General features: G+C 45.7%; 1 protein-coding gene across 2 annotated transcripts in view; it reads right to left on the bottom strand.

The window, feature by feature from the left end:
* LRRC49 (leucine rich repeat containing 49) overlaps positions 1 to 27,885 on the bottom strand; it is a 1,183,445-nt gene that overhangs the window by 311,055 nt on the left and 844,505 nt on the right. For both annotated transcript variants that reach the window (XM_086959021.1, XM_086959022.1), the window contains one exon: positions 10,816 to 11,053. In XM_086959021.1, coding sequence (XP_086815147.1) covers positions 10,816 to 11,053 — 238 coding nt within the window. The remainder of the gene's footprint in view (positions 1 to 10,815; positions 11,054 to 27,885) is intronic.

Here is a 27,885-nt window from a genome sequence, read left to right as displayed (position 1 = left end):
GTGGTAAATTGGAGTTTACCTACATCGGGCCCCAAGTGCCTATATATAAATGTATATATATATATATGTATAAATATATATTTTACAGCACAGGAACACAGCCCTGCCTGACCCCCCTCATTACCTTAAAAAGGAGGAGGAATTCCCAGTGGGGTCCATAATGCACCCAACAGTTAAGTTCCCACCATACATTCACGCCAGGAGCAACACTATGTCTTGTGGGGGCACCCAGATATCATAGTTTGCCATAATTTGTAATGGATAACAAGGCTAAAGGCGCTATTTAAATCCATAAAACAGAGATGTAATTATCCTCACTTGGCCCTAATATATTTTAGGATAAAAATATTGGCTCTGCTCAACCGTAAACAGGACCACAGCCCTGCCTGACCCTTCTTGTTATATTAAAAACGGGAGATGAATTCCCCGTTGGGTCCATAACGCACCCAACAGTTAAGTTACCATCCTACATTTAAGCCAGGAGCAACAATATGTCTTTTGTGGTACCCAGAGATGTCATAGTTTGCAATATTTTGTAATGGATAACATGGCTAAAGGCGCTATTTAAATCCATAAAATAGAGATGTAGATGTCCTCCCTTGGCCCTAATATAGTTTGGCCCTGCTCAACTGTGCCAATACCGCTCCTAAACCGTATTGAAAATCTGTGAGTATAGAATTATCTTCCGCCTCAATTCCAGACTCCCCAAGACTACGATTCACAAGAACTTCCCAACCAATCGAGAAGGGATATGGGTTGATTGCATTTAGGGTCGCTCTGGTTTCCTTTTTTGAATATCAGAACAATTATTGATTCTGACCAGGTATTGGGGATACGCTTGGTCCCTCCCACATTGAAGACCAATGCTAGGACAGGTGTCCACAGAGCAGTTCAGCTTTGAGAAACAGGTACTCCATCTAGGCCTGCGACCTTTTCTTTTGCATTTTTATTATTGGCAGAAGTCACCTCATTCAGGGTGACAGTGTAGGTTACCGCCAGAGTTAGGTAACTCATTGTTAACTAAAATAGCACACTTGTTTTATTAATCAAGTGGTTGTTGTCACTCGTGAGGATATCCAGGTGCTGGCAAGGTCCAGTTAATTAGAAGAATAGTTAGGACTTCAGGGACTTTCCGAACTCTGAAAGAGATGGAGAGGTCCATAGATGAAAGGGTATCATGTTCCATGTCTTTGCTGCTAGGTAGGAGAAGGAGCGACCTCAGCATCTAAAGCATTTAAAGGAATCAAAATGAGAGTAAAATGATCAATCCAATCTTGGGCTGAGACCAGGTATTCCATTTGGGGAACTGAATTATCCCTAAGAAAGGGCATTTTATAGTCTTCTAAAATAGAGAGCTATCATTTGGCTCAACTGCTTGCATTTGGTTTTGGTTTACCCAGTCCAATGCTTGTAATTCCAGTTTCCTAGTTGCTGAATTGCATCTTTATGTCTTGGATGTGTATGTAGTAACTCTATTAGCCTTCTACAAGTTATTGCACATGTATGGTCAAACAAGCCTTTTGAACTATTTTTGCAATTTCTATTACCTCCTACCATCCTCGACAGTATGGAGGTGATTGAATAGAGATTCTCAAGAGCCTCCGTGATATAACTATACTCAGCGAAATAATCCGTGCAGTTTAAAAAATGTTCTCTATGACTATGGCAAAACTTGAGATAAATGTGCTTGAGCCCACTCTGGACCATTTTTATCTAGCTCCATTTAATTTTTCCACCTCTAAAATCTCTAGTTTGAAAATCTAAGTATGTTATCATGGGTTTTAATTGAACGTTAACACCAACGGGTTACGGTCACTCGTGGTATTTGGATTTATTAATATGAAAGATACACCAAGGAATTGGTTGACATTATATGATCGATCATACTCATTGCACACCTGCCAATAAATGTTCTCAAAGTAGTTAATAACGAGTTAAATACAACTTCTAAAAAAGAAAAATTATATTTAAACAACCTATTATTCAGGCTTCTCCATATAAGTTGTGTTGGAAGTGTTCCTGTCATTCTCCATACACACCCCCTACACCACCTACCTCTTTAGAGGGAAGGGAGCATCTACTGATGTTAAAGTCTCCTGTCTATAGTAAAAAACGGTCATTCACCCCCCGCTTGCAGGAATAAATCTAGATCCTACTCAATATTAACAACCACCTCGGAACAAGTGGAATCAAATGTATAAGTTATTATAAAATGTAATAATCACAAGATTTGTGTTAGCCTCTACAGCTAGCAATAGAAATTGATAGAATGGGGTTGCTGTATATGTCTTTATAACTTTGGCTGTTAATAGAGTTGAAATTAAAATGACAAGCCCACCATTTGCCCTTCATGGTATGGCTCGTATAACAACTGACAAGAATCACTCAGTATAAATATTATCTATCACCCAGGTTTCTTGTAGACACAATCTGCATTAATGACATTTATTCTAATGATTCTGGAGAAAATAACTTATTAATCAGTGCAGTTTCACCCTAGATTTCAAAGTTATGTTCACACGGAACTGAGCAAGAATTTCTATTTTGACTATCGCCTGCTGAGGTTGATAGAGGTGATGATCTCTTTCTGTGTAGCCTCACTTAGGCAATCTATTTCATTCAGAGAGCCAGGCGGTGCGTGCCTGTTAAATAGCGTAATACTATCTGTATTCCCTTCAAGGCTTACTCTTCCCTTGCTGTAGTGATTCACTTCAATATTTAAATAGTCCTCTGGTCTATAAAAGTAACCCATAGGAACAGCTTCAGCTCCCCCTCCCCCTAAGGTATTATCTGTGATATATGTGTTGTAAACAATGATGTTTATAGCGATTTTTAAAAAAGCGGGAACACAAATATTATTAACAATGCAGTCACCCTCACTAGCTTTCATTGATCTACTTTTTTTTTTTAACAGTTTTCTATAGCGCTGGCTAGACCCAGGAGGTAATCCACTTTATACTCCTCACCATTATAATTTCAGTGTATAAGTGGTGTATATCAGAAGCACTGCGTGTTATCCAGTGGACTAACTTTCTTTTCAACATCCCCCATTTCTCCGTTGAATTAGGTAGCTTCTGGAGACAGATGTAAAACATCCTGATTGTGTAGTTTATGACCCTGTTCTGGACCACTCAACAATTGTCTAACACTTCCTGATGACTTACAAAGGGGAATAAGTTGTTTTAGCGTTTGTCTTTGATTACATCTCTTCCAATTATCAGACAGTTTATGATTGTCGCAGGTCTGAGAAGTGTTTAATAGCTTTCTCCTTCGTTGCTGTTTTCCTCTATTCTCTCTCTGTACTAAGGACTCCACTAAAATGTTGTTACAATTTGTGCAGCATTAAGCACCTCATTACTTCGTTAACACAACGATTTTTCTTTGTTAAACTCTCCACCACATAATATACCATATACTCAAACGATTCCAATTTGCTCTTAACAGCTTCCATGACGGACTTGACCTATTCTTCTAGAGAGCACAATGTAGTGTTCAAGCACTTTACTAGCTACCCAATGTCTTCATTAGAGTTCTTATTTGTTGCTTGGTGTCCCAGATTATCCTTGGGAAAATCAACATCTTTAATTTGGCTTATTTTTGGGTGTAATTTTTTCTGTTTTGCCAGCAGAGAAGTGGCAACATGAGACGGGGAAAGTGTTATAAAGCCCAGTGGGTTGGTTGAGAATCAAATATTGCTATTAAGTTTGAATTTTGTAGCATCTCAGCATGTTACTTCGAGGGGCTCACTTGGCCCTACAATTGTGTCACTTAGTGATTTATCAAGGACCTATTTCGCTGCACATTGTGTCACAGCAAGTCTTTCTTTAACACTCACAATTTCACTAGGACTGGATAAATACTTAGTAACAGGGTTAGTAGCCAGAGTGCTCTCACCGGCACTGATCAACATTGTTTTAATTTTACCCACACTAGGTGGTTATAGTTCCAGTGATAAAGAGTAGACACAATAATTTTCACCAGGAAGTTGATATTCTATGCCAGATGTCAGGAGGGGTGTCCAGCCCAGTCTCAGTCAGGCTTGGACAGGCTCAGGTGGGTTCCAATGAGTTTTTTTTGGCACAGTCAGACCCTGTGCACAGCCCTCACAGGCTCCACGCTGTGGGAGACCGTGCCAATTTGTATGGTATTTCTGCACCTCCTTCACGGTCCAGCAGCAGTATGGACGTTGTTGTCCATGTGGAATTCAGGCAACCAAACAGGAAGAAACATGTGCTGCGGGAGAATGCACCAATTTTTCTTGCATCTCCAGACTCCTTAATGAGTCAGCAGCACTCTGGATTGACATTGTAGTTCCCAAGAAATTCAGGCAGCCAAACAGTAAAAAACCTGCACTGCGGGAAAATGTGCCAATTTTATGGCGAATGCCCACTGCCTTCATGGGCTACCAGCATTCGGGATCGTGTCGTACACTGGAAATTCAAGCAGCCAAACAGGAAGAAACCCTGGCATTTAAAGATCCTGCCAGGTGTTGTGTGATCAGGGAGATGCTCTGAGGATCCAGCCACTTCCAAAGCGGTAAGGCTTCCTGGTACAGGATCCAAAACCTCACACCACCCGGTTTGTTGCAGTACCACATGGAACTCATGTTGTCTGTGAGAACCTGTACTTGTTCCCAACAATGGGCGGGAGGAAGGTCTTCAGTGCCAAAGAAATCAATTGCAAATCAAACAAGTTGATGTGGAGCAGAGCGTCCACGGAGAGCAGAGTCCAATGTGGAGAAGCATGGCTCAATGGTTAGAGTGGCAGACCCTGATGCAGAGGTCTGGCCCGGGACCAGGGTTCAATTCCCGCCTCGGCGGCTCTTGGACTCAATCTCTCCATACCTGATAATTCTCGCCTCGGTGCCTAGTCTAATCATGGGTCCCACTCTGTGACTATGGGCAATAGCTTGCTTAATCTCCACAACGGCCCCAGCAGCGCTTGGATGCCTGGCTTCACCTTGGGGGTGCCCAGGAGTGAACATTTCACAGGAAAGCCAGGAAGGGTTCCACAGCTGTATGAATACAGCACTACGAGAACTCTGGGTAGAAGGCGCTATATAAATACAAACACATTTACATTTACATTTACCTCTCCCAGATGACATCTCCAATCCATCAATGAAGCGTCTGTTACAACGCTCTGGGTGGGGTGGGGAGAGGATTCTGCCACAGGTCCAATTGTGGTCGAACAGCTACAGCAGCAAGCCTTTTGCAGTCTCCTTCCACGCCTGTGTGGACTCTGACAAGCCCCTTTGTGAGGAGCCCCATTAGATTTCAGATTCCATTGCAGAGCTCGCATCTGCAACCTGGAAGGGTACACAAGGAAGATGCAGGAGGCCAAGAGGCCCAAACACCTCAGAGCTGCTCACACTGAGATCCAGTCTAAGGCTGAAACATCTGGATCATAGCCTAAATGCCCCAGACTCGCTGGGAGGGAGGGGGGGAGGGATAGCTCTGAACAGCACTGGGCCCAGGATGCCTCCAATAAAATGGAGCCACTATCAAGGTGTTAGTCTTGACTACACCACATTGACAGAAAAACCCAATGATGTCAATAGATCCTCTGGAGGTGATTTATGGCTGCTTGGATCAAGTCCGCCTACAGGATTTAGTCATCAAGGTATTTCGAAGACTGGTATTCCCAACCACCACAGATGGCCTGCAAGCACCACCATCACCTCTGTGAACACCTGAGGCACTCTGGTCAGTCCAAAAGGGAGCACAAAGAACTGAAAGTGCTTATAACCTACCTGAAAATTGAGGTAATGTCTGGGTTGGCCGGACGGGGATGTGAAAGTATGCATCGATGATACAACTATACATCCAGTTTCCTGGATTCAAAGCAGATAGAACCTGACTCAGAGTGAGCATTTTTAATTTGTCCCTCCAGAGTAGTTCACAGGGTGAAGGTCAAGTATGGGGCAAAGGCTACCATCCTTCTTTGGTACAAACAAATTATGTGAACATAGCCAGTCCCGATTTCTGATACTTGCACACTCTCTATTGGCCAAGAGAGCAAGAGCTTCTCCATGCAGTATGAAGAAATGATCCCTCCGGAGGTTTTGAGTTGCAAGTGGCATGACCGGGGGATTGGAAAAGAAATGGAGTGAATATCCTTACTCTATGATCTGGTGCATTCGTTGATCTGTAGTGAGAAGGTAAAAGATGATGCGACCTTCCATACGGTGATCGTGTGCCATTAAAGGTGTTTAACATTGGCAGCAGGGAGTGAGGTTTAAGTCTGGGTAGAACCTCTCCCTGAGAGCCAGAACGCTACCATCCGGATCCCTGGCCTCGCCCTAGAAAGGGCTGTGAGGCCTGCTGTTGCTAAAACCCATAATAGTGGTGCATATACTGGTAACTCCTCCAGAAGCCATAAAATGGGTGTTGCTGTTGGGGAAACTGCCAAACTGGCTGAACTAGGCCGAGAAAATGGGTGGTGGCTTTACTCTCTTTGAAACGTTCTAAGGCAGAGTCAGCCTTTGGTCCAACCAGCCAAGAGCCATCAAAGGACATGTCCATTAAAGATTGATGGATAGCTGAGAGGTTCGTTGAGTGAATCCAGGCATGGCACCTCAGCATCACGCTGGTTCTGATTGCCCTGCCCACACAATTGGTACAGTTCAGACCAGATCGAATAGAATATTTCATCACATCTTGTATTGTCAAAATGAGAACTTGCGGAGTTAGACAAAGTTCTTCCAGGTAAGCCAGAAAGATATCTGCCACCTTATCCCAAAGGACGTGCAAATATTATCCCAGGAGCCATGATGATTTAATTGACCTAATGACAAGGCTAGTTGACAAGAAAACTCTCTTGGCAAATGTTTCCATCCACTTTGATTCCCTTTCAGGTGGTGTGGTAAGAATGTGTTGGGGCTCAGCTGACTTGTCCAAGTTAGAACCACCAGACTATGGAGTGGAATATTGGAGAATAAAGTCTGGTTCTCTGGGGGTAGGTCTATGTCACCTGGCCACCTGGTAAGATCCTCTTTTACCCCAGAGGCACATCAGGATATCTGTCCGAGTGTCGTTGAATGTTTACAGGATTGCTTGTCCACAGTAAAGAACCTCAGTAAGCATGTAATACATCACATGCAGGGTGAGTAGAGTAAAGTTGAGGACCTCTGTTCACCTCCTTGTGAGAGTGGCAAAGGATGTGGATTGCTCAGAGGCCCATGCTGACTTGAAGTGGGTGAGGAGAGGCCACTTGAATCCTGAAGATCATCAAATAGGTTGCCATAGTCACCTTTCTCGTCCTCAGAAAAAAGTGTTAGGTTTCAGGTTCTGAGTCTAATAAAACAATTAGAACATCTTCTGGCATTGGTGACATTGGAGCTGGAAGTCGACATGTACCGAAAGCGTCTCCAGGCCTGCCGCCAGGACTAACTTTGGTGGAACCCTCTCCAAAGGTGGAGCCAGCAACAGGTATGGGACTGAACCCAGAGTCAGTGTAATCTGGATTAAGGAAGGTGTCAAGTGGCACAGTCAGTGTCATGAATGGATCTGCCTGCAGCACCCCGACTGAAGGCCGCTTCTGATAGTTGGGACCCGGGGGCACTTCAGGGGAATCAGGCAAGGCACCAACGATCTTCCCATATGTCAATTTAAGATCAGCTATCTCAATTTAAGATCATCACTGTTCGTTCATGGTGGAGCTGAATCAGGATCAGCACCAGCATGGCCTTCCTGAAGGAGACTGGCTCCATGGCCTATAGGTGCCTTCTGTGGGAGCGGCAGGAGGAGAACCTGCGCATCTTTTCTGTTTGTTTCTTTATCCAAGCTTGGCAACCTCAAGAGCGTCAGGGGGACCAGAAATCAGTCCGCACCTGTGACTTTGATCAGAACCACTTATTTGACATGCTGAGTTCTGCAACGGCTAACTTGGCTTCACAAGATGGTGATTGTTGGAAATGGCCCTTTTTGCAGAGTTATCCCCAAACTTTTTGCTTCTTCCTCCCTTATTTTGCCTGACCTGTAGTTGTTGGCAATAGGACTCTGAGCACTTTACCACTGCTGATCAGTGCTAATGTGCATATGCTCTGTGTGTGAATTGTTATTGTGATTGGTTATCCATGATTGGCATATTTGTGTCACCAAGAAGTCCATAGTGAAGTGCACTAAGTGTGCCAGGGCTGGTGGTAACAAATGCTACTAGTGGCCTGCAGCACTGATTGTGCCGCCCACATGAGTAGCCCTAAAATGGTGTCTCAGGCCTGCCACTGCGGTGCCTGTGTGCAGTCTGTGAACTGCCATGTCCTCCTGGTCAGTGTCCCCACTGGCCAGGCCTAACCCTTCCCTTTCTGTGCACATTGGCCACCACTATGGAAGGCCCAAGGTACCCCCTTGGGCAGGGTGCAGTGTATGGGAGAGGTAGAGCATGTACTAGTGCAGGTGACATGCTCTGGTAGTAAAAGGCATCCATTTTCGTTTTTCACTATTGTAAGGCTACCTTGCCCATAGGCTATCATGGGGAATGCTGGCTACAGTGGCTACCAGCATATCTTCCCATAGGAACAAGGTAGGACATAAATGTCTGGTATCCCTGAACTCAGAATTTAATAACACATCTTTTAGGAAAGGTTGTTTTTAAATCCTGTGTTTGAGAACAGCACTTTTAGAAAGTTGCTGTTCTCTTGTCTGACCTTTCTATGTGCCTTGGCCTGTTTGTGAATTGACTGTCTGGTTTGACAGGAGCTGGGGAGCCCCCGGGAGGCTGGCTGAGTCAGCTGTAGGCTGAATGACTGCATTTGCATCTTGAGTGGTGGGAGGGGATAACACCTGGTCCTGAACAGGGCTGTGCCTGCCTTTCACAATGCTGGCTCCACCTCCTGCTGGGCGGCTGACGATCCTGCCCCTCTCTCTGAACGGAAAGGAGAAGCCAGGAAAACAAAGTGCTCAAGGAACACCCAGAACTGGTTCAGACCGGGCTCAGAGCCCTCCTGCACAAAGGGAACAAAGACTTTTTGGAGTATAAGTAAAGGACCCAAGACTACAGAAAATGAGATCATCCTGGAATCAAGAAGGAACCTCTGCCAAGGAGAAAGATGAAACTGAAGAAGGAAGACTGTCCTGCTGTTGCTCTGCTGGACTGACCTGCTGTTGCTTTGCTGCCAAGGAGAGGGGAAGGACGTTGCTGTGTGCTGTGTCCCCTTGCTTGAAGGAATTTCCAAGGGCCTGAGAAGAGCTGGCTCCCTGTTATGAAGCTCCAGGAACAAAAGGACTTCACCCCCAGCTTCCCTGAACTCTGCTGAGAGAGTTCTGTCCTTCCTGGAGTGCGTGGCCCATGTGTGGTGCAGCTGGAAGTTGTACCTGTGTTGGGAAGCTGGAAACCAAGCTTTTAACGAACTTTCTGCAGGTTTTGTCGCAAACCCGGCCGAGCGAGAAAATTCCCGCCGCTACGAAGATCGAGATCGTCGCAGCGCCTGAGATCACTGCATCACGTCGCTGCGAGAATCATCGCAGAGCCATCGCATCGAGGAGCTGCGAGAGGAAGATCGCAGCTGGACTGCGCATCGTCGCCCCGGAGATCATCGCAGCCCCCGAGAATCATCGCATCGTGCCTTTGCGAGCATTTTCCCGCGGAACCTCCGCACCGGAATCCATACAAGCCATCGCCTTCCTCCCCATACTGATCGGGTTCGTCGCTACACGCCGCTACATCCAGCGAAATTGTCGCTAACGCCTCCCCAGGGTCTCAGGAATAACGCATTGCTTGTTTTCCACCGCAACAGCTTCTATTTTGGAACTTTGTCGCATTTTAAGGTACTATTGGCTAAACGTGAAGCAAGTGTGAACTTTTCACGCAACTGTGGATTATTTTAACGCTAACATTAAGAACTCTTTTTGCAACCATATTCTTGAATTGTGTATGTTGGATTTTTGTCGTTTTGGTCTTGTGTAGTTTAAATTAAATACCTTTATTTTTCTAAACTGTTTTGGAGTCAGTTTGTGGTGTTTTCACTGCTACTGTGAGTTTTGGTACAAATACTTTACACATTGCCTTTGATAAGTCTTGACTGCTCGTGCCAAGCTACCAAGGGGGTGAGCAGGGGTTATCTAAGAGTGTTTCCTACTTACCCTGACTAGAAGCAAGGGTCCCTATTTGGACAGTGGTACCTACCTCTGCCAACTAGAGACCCCCAGTTCTAACAGTGATTTTAGGCATGTTTTTTAAAGCATTTGCATGACTTTAAGTCGTGTTTGGTGCAGAGGCACCAGAGACAATCATCATGAGTGTCATTAACCAACATCTCCAGTTACAGGATCCAGATGACTTCAGCCCTGTTGTTTTAGGGAGAAGACATACTACAAGCTTTCTGAAAAACTTTTAGGAACATTTCTGTCGGAATGACAGGACAAAGAGCATCATATCCAGTCTGTTAGATATGAAAAGACATGAATTGACATCAGCGCAGGTAGGTGGCTCTACTATAGTGGCCTTACATCATATCTGGAACAGACGGGCCGAAAGTGAAGAAGCACAATGCCACCTATCAGTAGCGAGGGAACTGCTTAAAAGTTTATGGTTCCATACAGGCACCTGGGGGAAATTGCATTTGGAAGTCCCTATTAGAAATTAAGTTATTGCCTGTTACAAAAAGAAAGCCACAACATTAACACATTTGTGAAGTCTCCACTACCATTTACAATCATCAAACAGGAATAGCTCTGTGCTTTATGAAGCTCCAAAAATGATATTCATAACCGCTTTAAATAACCTTAAATAGGGACAAAGGATTCTGCAAGAGAGGACAACACAGAGAAGACAATGACTAAAGCCTGCAGTTTTAGAAAGTACTGCTTTACTTACTGATGAAGTGGGAAACTTCATCTTTAGTTTCGGGAGCACCTGAGCAATTTCATCAAAATCTATGAATGTAAAGGAGATTGTGGTGACAGTGCCAGTGGTCTGAACACTCCAGGTCCTCTCCAGTGACTCCAGAGCTCCTGATCCATACAAGTGTAGCGTGTCTCCTTCCAATTCAACAAAGTGGGACTCTATGACGTTAAGCCCTTGTACAGCACTGCTCAACAAGGTATCTAGAGATCTGTGGAAAAAAAGTAGTGGTTATAATTAAAAAAAAAAAGAAAAATGCATATATTGACGTTTAAACTGACGAGTGTAGGACACATTCAGATCTTTTTTTGCAAAAGGTCAAATATAAAATGTCTTAGAGAAAATGAAATCAACCCTAAAACATCAAACCTTTACAAATAGGAGGAAATCTCTTTAAAACTGATAGAATAGTACTTTTAGAATCTGTATGAATTGAAATTGCACCCTGTTTTCAGAGCTTTTTCGCATATATGGCACAAAAAGTGTGCACTGTGATATGCAACTAACGCCGTGGGACTGCAAGTACATTGAAACAAGCTTCAATTCAAAATGCAGCGTGTTTGCCAGCAGTAAAAAGTAGCAAGCTAAAAAGAATGTCATGTCGGTGTTTACAATGTGATAATGATATTTTTTTTTAATGAAATGGCGATTATCACTCATAATTTAAAGAAACATATGGATGAAACTAGGTATTGAAGAAAAACACATGAAAACGTGTTCAGTTTCTGCATGGGAAAGTAGGGTAATGGGATGCGAGGGGAGGGGTGGCAGGTGACCTATGCAGCCTTGTGGGTGCCAGCTCACCACTCTTCTTTCAATTTTTTTATGACTCCAATCGCTCTCCAGCAATCCAAGGAGTAAATGCTGTGTGGAATGTTGCACAGGTATAAAGGTTTGCATTCCTCCTCAAGCATCAGACCGGTGGCCTTAGTCCCAAGTCTCATGTTTCCCAAAGAAGCATCCATCTGTACGAAGAGTCTTCTATAGGGATAAATCACATGAAAAGCCTTTGTTTAAGTCATATGGCAGCAAGGTCAAGTGCATAAGGGGCATCCTTTGCTCCAATAAATTCAAGGCAGGCCAATTACTAATTCCAGGTTCCCAAGCAGCAGCAAGGCCCTAGTATAGCCATAGCCCCTCTATGTTTTATTAATTATTGGCACAATATCTCTCTCGCAGATTGGAAGACTATGAACATGTGAAGACTTCTGTATGAGGGGCCAGTGCATATTTGCATGTTAAATGGGATGGAGGAGCTACAGCATGGAAGCAGTCCTTTAAAATGCAGCATTAGAGGCACGTTTTTAACTGTACAGGTACTAATAATGAGGAAGGTGAACACTTATATTGAAGTGGAACCAGTAAAGGAAACCCCTAAACCATTAAATGTATCTATTTAAATTGTTGTAGGGAGTTGACTAATAGGACATAGAAAAGTAAGTATATAACACACTGATTCAATGATTTCCTTCCAGTAATAAAATGAATTAAGTAAGCCAAAGCATTACGGTGCAATACGATTTACAAATACTATGACTGCATGAAGCCCTTACTGCACGTGTTAACAACAGCCAACGTACCTTCTTTAAGACATTCAAAAACACTTAACCAGTAGTGGACTAGTCATTATTATTATTATTATGTTTCTTATATAGCGCCTGAATCGATCCCCGAAGGGGTATCTCCGCGCTTGCCTTGGGAACCCGTCCTGGCTTTTCCCTGTGAGATAGCCCCTACAGGGCATCCCCAAGGTGAAAGCCAGGCATCCCGCCGCGGGGGGCCGTTGAGGAGATTAAGCAAGCTTAATGCCCAGAGTTGCAGAGTGTGAACCCATGATTAGGTCAGGCACCGAAACGAGAATTATCGAGTCCATGGACATTTGAGCTCAAGACCCTGCCGCGTCGGGAATTGAACCCTGGTCCCCGGGTCTGACCTCTGCTTCAGGGTCTGCCTGCTCTAACCAGTGAGCCACACTTCTCCACCAAGTACCCTTTAAAGTGGTAAGGCCAACCTGCTATTAGCCACATTAAGTTATATAGGCTTTCCTGCTTTCAGTTTCTATTTTTAGTAAATTCTGGTTGTGTTTTTTCAGTTTTTTAAATACCTTAGAAGACAGTGGTTATCAGTGGTTACACATTTTCGCACCATTAAAAACAACAGAAAAAGTGTTTTTCCGGTGATAATGGAATTTATTTATTTAATTTTAATTATTGCTTGCTTTCCGCACTGATAGTGCAAGTGCATAGGTAGGACCAAATACATTTTTACTGCACCACAATGGACAACAAAGTCAATAGTATTCTTCATTAACTCTGAAGATTCTAAAGATGACAAGTGACAAGGATCTCTTAGAGAGAAGTACTTCAGCTCAGGTATCGATTTTGAAAGGCCATCATACAACTTTTTCCTATACGTAGCTGCTTTGCTGCAAATACGAACAATATCACTCATATCTTTATTGAACTTGGTAGGAACCTTTTTCAGCAGCATTCCAAGTAACATCGTGTTCCATGTTTACCAAACGCCTGGTGTCATGTTTTCACCACTATCTCAGATGCTTGGTGACAACATTCATTTCACATATACCTGTCTCTATATCTTGCATTGAGTGTTTAAAGACTGGGGTGTTTGGCAATTCACTAACAATCAACACTGACTCACTAGAAAAGAGGGCTGATGTATCAAAGGATTTCATACATTCTCTGTCTGTGAGTAAATGTGATGCTAAATATTAGGAAAGATTCTTATGAAACCAGCCATTTTACCAATCAGTGAACATATTTAGACCAAAGACCACAAAACTGAAAAAACAGAGACAATGTTTTAGTGACATACCTAAACAACAAACTTTAAGCAGAATAATGTTAGCCCAGTTGGCAGATTCAAAAGTTTTCTATACAGCTTTTGCTATGAAGAACTGTGTTTTCATTTTGTATCACCTGTGGATTTTCATGGGTCCAGCAAACAGCTGATCTGTTTATGAATATAGCAATTTCTGCGGGGACTCATCTCATGTTCGTCCTCTCAAGTGGGACATAGGATACCTGTAAGAGGGTCAATAAGTCTTTGCCATGCTTAGAGGAGCTACACACAGCCCAAAAGACTTATAGACTTACATGTTTCTAGGCTGCTACCTACAAAGGGACGTAGAGAGAGAGATCTTTCACTGCTGCAGATAATGGGCCTGTTTTGGAAAACGAGGCATTATTTGTGAGGCCTGCACTAACAATATGTCTACATTTGTCCTTCACTGAGAACCAAACACCCCATTGTAGCGCTTGACTCTCAAAGGGTAGCGTTGCAGAGCAGTCTAAGGCTTACCCAGGCCCTTGTCACCAGCCGTCTGGACTACGGGAACGCCCTCTACGCTGGTACCACAGCCAAACTAAAGAAAAGACTTCAGCGCATACAGAAGGCATCGGCACGACTCATCCTGGACATCCCCCGACATAGCCACATCTCCACCCACCTGACAGACCTACACTGGCTCCCCGTCAACAAGAGGATCAAGTTCAGGCTCCTGACCCACGCACACAAAGCTCTCCACGACATGGGCCCCGAATACCTCAACAACCGCCTCTAGTTCTACACACCTACCCGCCAGCTCAGTTCCGCCAGCCTCGCCCTCGCCACCGTCCCGCGGATCCCCAGAACCACCACCGGAGGAAGATCCTTCTCCTACCTGGCTGCCAAGACGTGGAACTCCCTCCCCACCCACCTACGTCTGACCCAGGACCATCTCTCCTTCAGGAAACACATCAAGACCTGGCTATTCGAGCAGTAGCAGCACCCCCCCCCCCCATGCCCCCCAGCGCCTTGAGACCCTCACGGGTGAGTAGCGCGCTCTATAAATGTTCTTGATTGATTGATTGATTGATTACTCAAGTGAGTTGGTGTTGGCTAGTAATCACCATTTACAGGTACGCAGAAATATCCCTCAATAATTGATTGTCCAGTCTGTACTTTGCTTCATAAAAAGAAAGAGTACATTTATTGCACTCACACACTACTCAATACTATGCATTAATTCACAAATATACACAAGCTGTTGGAAATACTTCGGGACATTCCATAACATTCCAACCCCTCCCTCGGGGTGGGAATGTTATGCACATCATCTTGACCCAAATGTAATGGGTTATCCATAACCGGGAGCGTGGGCCCTTCCCACAGGCACCACCCCCTTATCTCAACAAACAAGCATTTATAATGGGAACACCTGCCAAAGTGACATATAACACTGACTGAGAATTTCATACTGACCATACAGTATACACCTCTAAATCACAGTGGCTGAAAGTGTGGGTTGTTCTTCAACTAACGCAGTTGCAAGAAGACATGTTCAGGCATCACTTAGAATTACAGTACTTATCATATCTGGTAACAGGCATAATGCAAGTCAATCCCAGCCCCTAAAAGGCATCACAGTTACAAGCACAAGATTCAGCATTTACAACCAGGCATCCGAGCAGGAATGCCTAGCAGCATAATCCCAAGTCACTTAGCATTTCTCATATCACATGTGATTTCCAATCCCCACAACAAACAACATCATGTAAACGCACCACTTGTGCAATTGCACCTTTTCACCTCCAAGGGATGGTTCTCCAGGACCCTTCCTGACAGGTGAGCATGAGAGCAGCTCGGGGAGCCCACCCGGCTGCTACTGCCAGCTCCCGAACTGGTCAGAACTCTCACGTGCTGCCACAGTAGCCATCCCTTCCATTCTGGTCTGCCCACTCCTGCAGCGGACACTGAGGTTGCCACTGGTCGGGCAGGGCACTTCCCCCTCCTTCCTGCTGCTGCGGGGGAGTATGGCGGCACTCCCTTCCCTTTTCTCCCATCACACCGGGGCCAGGAGTTAGGGATCATGGGCCCTCCAGGGACATCTTCATGGGGAGCACAACGGCCTTCCCTGACTTCCGCCTTTTCTTCGGGGCCCGGAGTTGGAGTCCTGGGCCCTCGGGCATTCTTCTCGGGGTGCGCAACAGCGCTCCCTGGCGTTGTCTTCGGCGGGGCCCAGAGGTGGGGGTCCCTGGCCTGGAGATCTCTTTGCAGGGGGGGTCGCCTACCTTATTGGGGGTATATCTCAGCCCCCAGGGGACCGATCTTCATCATTTTGGCCTCTTCTTGCTCCTGGTGGCCAGGCATAGCCACCTGGAGCACTCTTCATCACCCTTCTCGCCTCCAAGAGGGTGACTCTGCAGAGAGCTGTCCTCACTGGCACCCTGCGCTAGCCTTTCACCTGGCTCTCCTTCTGGCCCTCTCTTTTCTTTGTGCAGAGGCGCAGACTTCTCCTCACCGGCCCTGGACTCCCTCAAAGGTGCAGTCCAGAGTCCTAGGAGAGTGAGGGGGTTCCTCCTTCCAACTGCCAATGGCGCCAGGCTCCAGCACCAGTCTACCGCACCAAAACACACCCCAGAGAAAGCTCCTCTTCCTGTGCAAGACCTTTTTAAACGAACTTGAGGGGGCTGGCAGGAAGGCGCTGCTGCCCTATCCTGCAGCAACACATTACCTCTCTGCCCCTGCTCCCTCCTTCCTGCAAAGGCCTCTGGGATACCTCAAAATGGCGGTGTTCAGGGGTCTCATGCAACGTGGTATTTGAAAAGCCCCTTTCCCCCCTTACTGACTTCCTGGCCCGGCGAAGGCCTGGTGTATGGCAACGGGTGATAGCTGCTGATAGATAACCTGCTGCTTCACCCCTATCTCTCCCTCCTGTAGAGAAGACCTTCGCCCTTGGGAATGCTTGCAGTGAGGGGCTAGGCCTCTGATCCTCCAGCTTGGGGAGGAAGGTAATTAATCCAGCCTGGCAGGGTCACACCTAGTCAGGCTCTGGTTATGAGCAGCGTCAGAGGAATATGACATATCTGGATGATCCATAAGCTGTACAGATTTTGCTTTGGACTCAGCAGAATACTTCTTTTTACACAGCTTACAATGTACTTTGGTGCGTGTCTGGAAGTTGTAGGCCCTAGGCAAGTGAAACTACCCCATATGGTCTACGTCTTCATAGGAGAGTAATGGAGTGTTCCTACTGTGAAACCGTAGAGCACACTGATTTCCCCTTACATGTGTCTCCCCACATTATAAAGCCTATTCATTGTCACCACCCAACTCTGCATAATTCCTGCCGCGCCATTCTACCTGTACCTGGTCCTGGACTGTGCACGACAGAGATCTCCCCTGCGCAGCCCTTACACGGGTGCACACCCATGTGCAGACGTGTCTACGTTTACCCAGTCTAGTGTCCATTACCCTGGCTGCAGCGCAGCTGCCTTCTCTCACTCGGCAGACACCGGTGAAAACCACATGCAGTCTATTTCATCATGAGTTCACTGTGGGTGAGTCTCTGCTTATGAGGCTCTACCACAGTAAAAGCTCAAAAATTAGCTGTTCAAAAAGCGAAAAATCCGGGCGGCTCAGATGGGCAGAACAACCTTCTAACAGCCTGATAATTACTTTGTCGGTAATGGAGCGGGCCGCCACACTGTCGCCCGCACTGCCAAAGCTCACTGCTGGCCGACCAATAGATTACAAAAATGTTTGTATTTGAGGGCGGGCTTTTGACGTTCCCATTGCGATGCGTTTTTGAAAGGCAAAGCAAAGGGAATGTCAAAGGCCATTCCTGCACAGAAAGAACTGTTATGTCCATGCCGTGCAGGAACAGGAGGTGCATGCATACAGGGGGGCACAACATGTGCCCCCCCTGCCTTTATCCCCAGAGGTACAAGGGGGCTAGGCCCCCTTTGTTTCCTTCCCACCTCTTTTTTCACTGAAGGCTTGCTACCATGAAAAGTGAGGCAGGGAGGAAATTTGTAATATGCTTGGCGGAGCTGCAGCGGCACTGCCAAGCATATTGCGGCCGAAGGGCTGCCGCACCACCACCGGGGATTGCGGATCTACAGCGGTTGCAGCGGTCCCCGCAGGGTCCGACGCTGCACTCGTAATGCAGCGGTCAGACCACTGGTGCAGAGGTCCACAACTGCCACCGCACCTCCACCATGGGTAAATGTATATTCAGACCCTATGTAACTGTTCAAGTTCTGTAAGAACTGAATCATGCACTGCTGGTGGATATTGTATTTTTAGGTCTGACTTCAGCTAAGACGCTTCTGATGTTTAAGCAAATATATCTACAAGATACTTATTTAAAGGGGAGTCTAGTCAGCTTTCTTCATTCATTGCTCTGTTGCTGTGTCATTCACGTTTTGATTCTGCCCACTGTAGTCTACAGCATGGGGTAAGCTCACTTCAGCCACTGGATAACTTCATGTTGGGGTGAAAGCATTTTGATCTTTTACAAGGAGCATATCCACACAGAAGCTAGGTCCTTTCTGTGAAAATGTATTTTATTTATTACTTTGATGTTGCCTTTGTGTTTAGAGTCTGGTTTGACAGCAGGAAGTTTCATACCAGATGCAAAGACTACCCACATTCCACGCTTTATCAGTTCCTGTCTCCTGCCAATGCTGTTGTAAATGACATTTGGAGTAGCCTTTGTTTACTGTTTGACTGTTGGTATTTCACCACATAACAGATTGTATCCATTTCAAAATGTTCTGTATTAAGTAATCGAAAGCTTAAATATTATACACGTGAATTCATAAGTGGACAAATCTTCAGAACACATTTATTCTGGACTCAATTTCACCAATTGTAAAAAATTTTAAACTTTGCCCAGGAATGATACCAGCCTTTATTGTGTTTAATTTGCAGCACTAGTAAAGCTTGTCTTATTGCATTCTTTCCTTTCTTTCCTTCTTCCATCTTTCTTGGTTTCCTTAATTCCTTCTTTCTTGCTTTCTCACTTTCATTCCTTCCTTCACTTTTTTCTTTCATTTGTTCCGTCCTACTTTCTTTCCTTTCATTCTATCATCCTTCTTCCAATTTTTCCTTGATTCCTACTTTCGGTCTTCCCTTTTTTCATTCCTTCTTTCCTTTTTACTTTCTTTCCTTTTTCTTCTTTCCACCTGTCTTGCTTTCCTTTATCCTTCATTTCTTCTTTAATTTTTCTTTCATTGTTTGATTCCATCTTTCTTGATTTTCCTTTTTCTTTCATTCCTTCTTTCTTCTTATATTCTTTCATTCCTTTTTTGCTTCCTTTCCTTTTTTGTCATACCTTGTTTCTTACTTTCTTTAGCTTTCATTCCTTATTTCCTGATTTATTGCCCCTCTGCTTTCCTTCCTTCCCTCTTTCTTTCTTTCCCTCTTCCCTTCATTCCTTCCTTTCAGCTTGCCTTTATTTCTTTCGCTTTCCTTTTTTCTTGCTTTCTTTTTTCTTCCATTCTCCTCCTTTCACTTTTTTTCTCTTTCTTTCCTGTTTTAATTCCTTCTCACTGTCTTTGCTTTCCTTCCTTCTTTTTTGCTTTCGGTCTTTCTGGTCTTCTTTTTTTCCTTCTTTCGGCTTGTCTTTCTATCCTGCTTTTGTTCTTGCCTACTTTCTTTCCTTATTTTAATCTTGCGTTCTTTCTTTCCTTCTTTCTTCTCTCCTTCTTTCTTGCCTTCTTTTCTTGTTTTGTTTTCTTTCTTTACTGCTCTCCTTTCTTATTTCCTTCTTTTTTTCTTTCTTTTTCAAAGGCAAGCGGCGGACAGTTAATGCCACAACAATTGGCTTTTTAGGTCTGTTTTAGCCAATATCTTTCACTTTTACTAAAATGATGTGCATGAGATAATTACTTATAGGGGTTTACGACTGCACTCATTCATTTATCTGTGGTTGTCTTTGGTAACGAGTCACCAAAGTTCAGCCAGTGTCTGACTTCACTGTAAGTCACTGTAAGCATCTTTAGTCAATGTGTTTTTTTAGATTGAAAAAATTCCTGGCAGCTTTCCAAACTATAAAGGTTTGCAAAAGCCATGGCAAAACAAAACAAATATTGCAAAAAAGCTGGTGAACGATGCCAGATCTCCTGGCCTAGCCAATGCTTGTTTTCTCAGCAGGGAAAGTCTGCACTGCCGCAGCAAAATCCCAAGCCTGTTCAGAGCACAAAGGAACATTTCCCTACTGGGCTAATGCCTGTGCTCTATCTGTACTGTTTCTGCATGTCCCTCGCCTATGTTGCGTAAGGCAAGCTTGCACTGTTGATGTCTTGCTCTAGTGACATGGGGAGGCTTGTGCTTCTGATATCTACATAGCATCTGTTCCCTGTGGATAGCCTGCACTGTAGCTGTTATCTTTGGCTCTGTTATTTGTGCGCAAGGAAAGTTTTCACTCAGATGCCAATGTGAAACCTTGCTCACACTGTTGACATCTGTTGTACTTGGACTTTTTAGCAGGTTCACCCCGAACCTTTTTGCATTCTCCTAGCCTTTTTCTGTAACCTGTTGTTGGTGATTTTAGGCCTCTGAGCACTTCCGCACTGTGGTCCAGTGTAAAGTGATAGGACTCTCTGTGTTACATTTGTAAGGTTGGTCTGTCCTACCATAGGGATGCATGGGGGATTCCCTGATAAGGTATGTCAGTGGTAATTCCTGTTATGAGAGGAGCAGTGTGGTCAAGTCTAGTATGTATGAAATGGTGAGTATAAATTCTGCTCAATGGTGTGTGCAGATTTATTATGACTATGGGAGAAATGCCACTTTTAGAAGTTTGCATTTCTGTGTGCTATGTGTCTGCCTGCCTGATGTGAGTTACATCTCTGGCTTATTAGTGACAGGGGCTGGGAGGTGTGTGTGGCTCCAGGAGGGGCAGAGTGAGTCAGCGCTAGGCTGAATGGGACATCTACATTTTGAGTATTGGGAGGAGAAGCCCCTGGGCCCTGAATAGGATGGTGCCTGCCCTAGTGAATGCTGGCTCCGCCCCCCTTTGGTGTGTCTGATGACGAGCCCCCACCTGACAAAGAGGAAGAGGAGCTTTCAAAACAAAGAGCTCCAATTCCCCCCTGAACCAGTTGCATCTGGTTCCCCCAAGCCCTGCACTTCAGACAAAAGATTTGGTAGTATAAGTATAGGGGCTGTGACCCCATGAAATGGTTCAGTTCTTGTTCCTGAATCCTGCCGGGGCGTGCTGCTGCTGGGGCCCATGGGGCTGCCATGAGGGCTTGCTTCCCTGGGCTCTTCATTGCCCCTTCATCTCTAAGGAACTTCAGGACTTTGTCTGCTTCTAGCACCTTGTGAGCACTTTAATTATTTCACAGGGAAGGGGAGAGCGAGAACAGCACAGCGCAGCGCTGCCTGTCCCTTTAGAGGGAATCTCAGCATTAGGGATTCCCCAGTGATACTGGCTGAAGCGGGTGCCCACCCCGCATGTTGGTGCACCGAGCAGGTGCCCACCCCGCATTTTGCTTCTATTAATTAGCGGGAGCCCACCCCGCTTTATATTTTAAATTGTGAGGGAGCCTACACCTCATTGCCGCCACAAGGAAAGGGAGGCGCGGCCGGCCGCCGCAGCGCGACCCGGAAGCCAGGCGAGTTGCCTGAGTCTGGGCGGAGCGGCGACCGGAAAAATAAATTGCGGGAGGAAGGGAGGACTGGATCCTACCCCACTTCCAAGAGCTCCAAAACGAAGTACCGGGTCTCAGAGGGGGCCCAGGTGAAGTGGAGAGGCGGCCGTGGCCGCGGATGGCAGCACAGGGCTCCCCAGAGTGAAGGGAAGCACAGCGTGCAGGAGAAGCTGCGGTCAGCATGACGAGAGGTCCAGGGTCCCAGGAGGGGGCCCGGGTGAAGAGCAGAGGTTTGCAGTGACAGAGGAGCCCAGAGTCACACCGAGAAGTGGTGAGTGGGGGAGCTTCTCCGCTGTAGTGGTGCCGTCGAGGCACAGCACCGGTGCAGATGGACTCTGAGCTGCCCCGTCTGGCGGCTGGCCGCTACAACGATGGGGGAAAATATTTCCAAGAGTCCCTGATGGAGGGAGGCGAGGCGTGTCGGGGCATATTGTCCATGCCCACCCTCCGCGGCCACAGTGTTGTTAGGAGGCCCAGAGGGGACCGTACCATGGTTTTTCAGTTGCCTCGTTTGACAGTGGGCAACTGCAACAAGGTGGGGCCAATTTTCTTCAAAGAGGCCCAGTAGGGCTGAAGGGGCACAGATGTGCCAAGGCCCCTTTATATGATTCCCAGCTACGCCTCACCAGCGCAGATAGCTGCAATGATGGCCATGCGTTTTGGAAGATCCTGAGTGGGACAGAGGAGGCACAGTGGTGACAGGCCTCTCTGTCCAAGCTGTGCAGCAATTAGTGCCAGCTGCAACGTTTAGGTAAACAGTTCTTTGGGGGCATTTTTATAGAGTGATAGGCGTGAGATGCACTACTACGCCACAGCACAAAGGCGCATGTGAATTGTGCTGCATTGGCAGCAGCCCTGACTTTGGGACATAGGGCATTTGAGCCCCTTTGAGAAGGCCAGTTGGTCAGGGGGACTTTGAGAAGGCCAGTTGGCCAGGAGGACTGTGGGGTTTGCAGGGTACCAGGCCCTAATGTGATATATGTGGGGCTAGGAAATGTGATTCAGGTACTACGATTTACGCACCATGTTTTATGCCTCTAACTGTAGTTTATGTAAGAGTTTATTTGCATAATGTGATTATGCTGGTGAGGTTATTTCCTACTGTGAGTTTTACCCCTAATGTGAGTTATGCTTAGGAGGTTAGGGTCCAATGCGTTTAGATTAATTAGATGATTGCATAATGTGTTTATGCTGGTGAGGTTGGTGCAGAATGCAATTCACGCCGAAATGAGATACTGTGCATAATATGGTTTATGTTACAGGATGATGTTGAGTACCATGTTTGCCAGTGATTCTACGTTTATGATATGTCCTACATTTACTAAGTTCACTTTGTGATGGTTCTGACATTGGTCCAGTTGGCCCGGTCAGATGTACATAATCCCTTGTAGATATTACCTAGCGCCACATGGCACAATGTATATTATGTGATTACTATTCTGCTGTGTTATGAGAATACAAAGGCTATTTTTGATATAACCTTGTGTGGAGTTCCTTTTGTGATTTGCCTGGTATGTTGTTGTTGTGTGCGTGCGCAAACGTTTTATACATGGCCTCTGGGATAAACCTGACTGCTCGTGCCAAGCTACCAAGGGGGTGAGCAGGGGTAATCTTCAGCACATAACTCCCTTGCCATGACTAGAGTGGTGGTGTCTGCCTGGGTTTGGCGCAAGCCTTAGCCGCCCAGAAATCCCATTTCTAACAACATCCTTATGGTACCTACTCAATATGTGTGGGGGAAGCCTGCATTCTAGGTGTTCATAGGGAGCATGTTTTCTATGTGCCTTTAGGAAGCTCTCACAGTTGTTGGCTTGATTATATCAGTTTGGTGTGAGTGAGGGAAGCTTGCATTGCTATTGCTCTTATGGTAACTTTTCTGTGTGCATTAGGAACTCTTGCATTCCTAATGCTCGGGTGATGACTGTTCTGAGTGTGCAAAGGAAATCTGTGCTGTCTTTTAAATACCTGTTCAGTGTGAAGAAGTGAAGGATGAATTTCTGATGCATTTATAATACCTATTCCATGTGTTTGAAGGAATTCTGCACTTTTCTAACACATGTGGTACATCGGTGGTGAGAAAGACAGAGTGAAAATAAAAGAAAGAGAATGTTACAACCAGGAGAGTTTGTTTTGCATGTGGGAGGGGAGCATGCACAGTGGATACGCGTGCCTTACATGTTTTGTGTGCAAGGAGAAAGTGCACCCTGTACTACCACAGTTTTACACTCTGTGCTACTACAGCATTGTGTATACCGCTCTTTCCACTTTGCTGTATGTTTTTCCAAATTCTTGTATCGTGAGCACCCCCTGGATATCCCCCCACAGTGTAAAATATTTTGACTTTTAGGGTGAAAAGTGATTACTAACCTTTACTTATATATGCCACAAATGCTACTTTGACAGCAGCACTGGCATCAGCAGAGTTGGCCAGACTGTACGTTCGCTCCAAATGATGGAAATAGAATAATTGTCATATATGACAATTATAACTTCCTTTAAGGCAACAAATTTACTTTACAAGAATGAAACAAGCACTCAGAAGATTCTCCCACCAGAAATTTGATAAAAATAGACAAAGGCTGTCTAATAAAAATTCAGATTCTTTAACAGTTTGATTAACCACATCACCCTAAGGACATGTGTTGACATTCCACAAATGACAAGACAGATCATATGCAGTGGTATTATACAGAAGTAGAGTGGAAATACAAGACCATCTCCTCAATAAGCTTCATCCGCGATGATGAATGGAGAAAGCAGAAGAAATGATCGCATTAATTGGGGCAAACAAATTAATTCTTTTGCTTTCTCCGTTCAACCTCGCAGATGGGGATTATCCTAGTGACTTAATTGGGGAAAACGTTCCAAATTATGAAAGATACTACCAGGCATTTGGATTGAAGTATGCCATGCTATGGTCTGTCATTTGGCGATTTTGTAATGTGACCGAATCGTAAAAAGGGTTTAATAAATCATATGAATCGCTCTCTAGAAGGCGCAGGTACATAGGGTCTCTTCCAAACAGAGACCCCTTATAGTATTTAATAAAGGTTTTTTTTATAAGCAATTTTTTATTGATTATGAAGGTAAGATACAACAGAATAAAAGAAAGAATTGTTTCCCATTCAAAGCCACACTATCCCACCGCTTCCTATCTCCAGAAATTACAAAGGAACTGGAGCACCTACAAACACAATTTCTGGCATAGAAGACACACGATAATACCCCTACCATTTACCCCACATCTTCAGAATTTTCGGGGACAGCATCCAGCGATATAAAACGGCTCTACCTGTTTGGCACACCAGTCCATGCCAGATCTCCACAGTGCCAGGCTATGGGTTTGTGGCAGCTCCAATATCTCGCTATATCTCTTTTGGCCACAAGCGTTGCCAGGCAAACCAGTATTCTATCACCCATCACACTCCGAAATTCATTCAAAAGACCGAGGAAAGCTAATTTCAGTGTCAGCAGGCTTTTCCAAGATTCTAGAGAAGGATCAACCATTCTGACTCCAATATCAGAAGATTACAGGACACTGCCACGCCATATGAGAGAAATCTGCCCCAGGGGAGAGACATCGGGTGCAGTTAGGTTTGGGGAGAAGGCCTGCATGCCAGAGTCTTTGGGGTTTCATTTAGGTGAGGTGCAGATAGTGTAGTTAAGCTAATCTGAGCTGTGCTGATATTACATGTTCCCGGTGAGGGGTGGGGGGGGGCACGGGAACATGCATGCCTCCCACCACTTCACATTCTCTAGGTCTCCAACCCACCTCTCCCACCTCCACCAGAGCTGATCAAACATCTCGAGCATTACAAAACCAGGGAGTGATAAAGCTGGAAAATCCTCCTTTCGACCCAAGTTGTCCCTCAATAACCTATCCTCCAGGGGCTAAAATTAGGCAGTTCAGTTAAATTAAATGTGTCTGATAATGTCCAAGTGTGTGTCTCAGGTACTTATGAAACTGGGTATGGGAAAGTTTCAAGTGATTCTGTAGGTCTGTAAAGGAGTGCATGTGAGAACTATGCCACACGTCCCCCAGTAAAATGACTCCAATCAGGTCCCAGTGTCGAAATCCCTCCAGTCATGCCATGTGTTCTAACCGTCGCCCCCTCCAGCAGCGGGTTTGCTGGGCCAATTTCTTGTACCAGCCAAGGAAACTGTTGGCTGCCTGCCACACCAGGAAAATCGTTCCAATCACCTCAGAAGGATGGAGGGGATAAGGTCTGCCATAGAGATACTGAATCACTCCATCCAGACTGAGGCGAACCAATTCGAATTGGTAAGCCTGGTCACTACAACCTACATCAAACAATCATTAACAACCAGGAACTGGGATGCCTAGAAATACAGACGGATATCCAACACTCCTTGGCCACCATCGTAAACAAAGCGGTGACATTTAGCAAGGGCAATAGATGGGGGTTGACCCCTCCAAAAGGAAGGGCTGAAGTCTTAGCAGAATCTTGTGGGGGGGAGGGGAGTATTGCAGGGTGCATAGGAAGCATGGGAGTGTCATCATTTTAATAAGTGTGACCCGGCCCAGAATATGAAGAGGAGTAAGATTAAGACTCCGCGTGAGTTCTGGCACCGTCGCTATATGGACCCCTAAGTACTTGAAGTAGAGACAATGAATCGATATACCAGACTGCCAGTCTCACTCAGAATTGTCACCTCGCAGAGGGACTAAGAGTGATTTACCCCGGTTCACCCAAAGCTCCGAGGCATCCTCAAGTGTTGCAGGATTTCTAGTGTCCTTGGGCCTGATGCTGGAGGGTAAGTGAGAAAAAGAAGGACATCATTTGCATATGGAGCGGTTCTGTCATCAAGAGGATCACCTACACGCTCCTCACCCACGCTCACAAAGCACTCCACAAAACCAGACCAGCATACCTCAACGAGCGACTCACCTTCTACACCATGAACCACCAGCAGCGCTCCGCTGACCTCACCCTTGCCACGGTCCCCCGCATCCGACGAGCGACCGATGGCGGCAGATCATTCTCCTACCTCGTCATCAAGACATGGAACGCCCTCCCCATCCACCTGCGGCAGACCCAGGACCTGCTGACCTTCAGGAGACTCCTCAACACCTGGCTGTTCAAGCAGTAGCAGCACTCCCCTCCCCCCAGTGCCTTGAGACCCTCGCGGGTGAGTAGTGTGCTCTACAAATGCATTGATTGATTTGATTCTGTCCTCCAACGTCTCACTCCATTACCATCCTTGCAGCTGAGCATCATGAATGATACTGGCGGGGTTCTATAGCAAGAGGGAAGAGGTTCGGGGAAAGAGGGCAACCCTGCCTAGTCCTGTGTCTAACTGGAAACTCACAGGATAGCACATTGTTGATGAGAACATGCGCCCAGGGCCTCAAGTAAAGGAGGCCAACCAATTTATGAAACATGGCACAAAAACACATGCACTGAAGCATCAAATCAGTCCACAGCATTGAATCACTCCACAGCATCAAAGGAATTTTCGTAGTCCATGAACAGCAGTTACCACTCACCCATTGTCATGGAGATTAGCCAGGTCTGTTTGGACGAGACAAAGGCAATGTCTCATGCTATGGTTAGGCATAAAGCCACATTAATCTGGGTGGTTCAGATTGTTAAGTACTGGTTGCAGTCTGTTTGCAAAGATCTTGGTTAGTATTGATTAGGGAGATAAGACGATATGAGGTACAGCTGGTGGTTGTATGATCCATCTTGGGAATGACCACGATTGTGACAAGGTCTAGATCTGGAGAAAGGGAACCATTGTCCCTGCCTCATTATATTGCCTTAAGGAGATGTGGGGTGACAATATCACAAAGCTTGGAGTAGTATTTAATTAGAAAATCCTCCAGCCCTGGGGTCTTCCTGGGTTTCAGGTGCTGAATTGCAGCGAGGACCTCCTCCTCAGTAATAGGACAGTTCAGAGTTGCCCGCTGGATTGGAGTGAGATGGGAGAGGAGAACATCTGGCAAGAGAGGTTGGGCGATCTTACGGGCAGGCCTCGGCAGCTGGGCATAAAGCCTTCATAGTAATCTGCAAACATCCTCGTATTTGCCTCTGGTGTTAAACAAGGATCTGCTTGAATCATCAAATGAGGGAATGCACCGGAAACCAGTGTCTCTGGTAGCTACTCTATTTATAAGAGTGCAGTACTTTTATTGCCATATTCATAAATACGTTGAATGGATGCCCGCAAGCATTGATGGGCTTCATGATAAGCAAGCTGCAGCAAAGAAGTTCAGTCTATTTCTTATTGTCGGCCAAGGGACTCAGTCATGTTGGATGCCACCGTTGGCTCCAGGTGGAGGATGCAGGATTCAAGCTTCGTTTTACGGCTGTCTGTCACTGTCTGCATATTTAAGGTATGTGTTGGCCACCCCCCAGAGTGTGGCCTTGCTTGCCGCCCATAGGGTACTCGCCTTCTGGACTGTCCTGTCATTTCAAAATAGGAACGCAGTTCTTCAAACAGGTGGCTGAGAAAGCTGTCATCTGTGAGGTACCAGGCATGGGTCTGCTACGCTTAAGTGGAACCCTGAGTCCAAGCAATTGGGGGAGCAGTTAGAGATGCCCAAGGGCAGTACACTAGTAGCTGAGGTGGAATCTGT

The sequence above is a fragment of the Lissotriton vulgaris genome, chromosome 2_1 (genome assembly GCF_964263255.1).
Source record: "Lissotriton vulgaris chromosome 2_1, aLisVul1.2, whole genome shotgun sequence".
In the NCBI taxonomy this organism is placed as follows: domain Eukaryota; kingdom Metazoa; phylum Chordata; class Amphibia; order Caudata; family Salamandridae; genus Lissotriton; species Lissotriton vulgaris.
The sequence above is the reverse complement of the archived record's forward strand: the minus strand, read 5'-3'. Positions and strand labels throughout refer to the sequence as shown.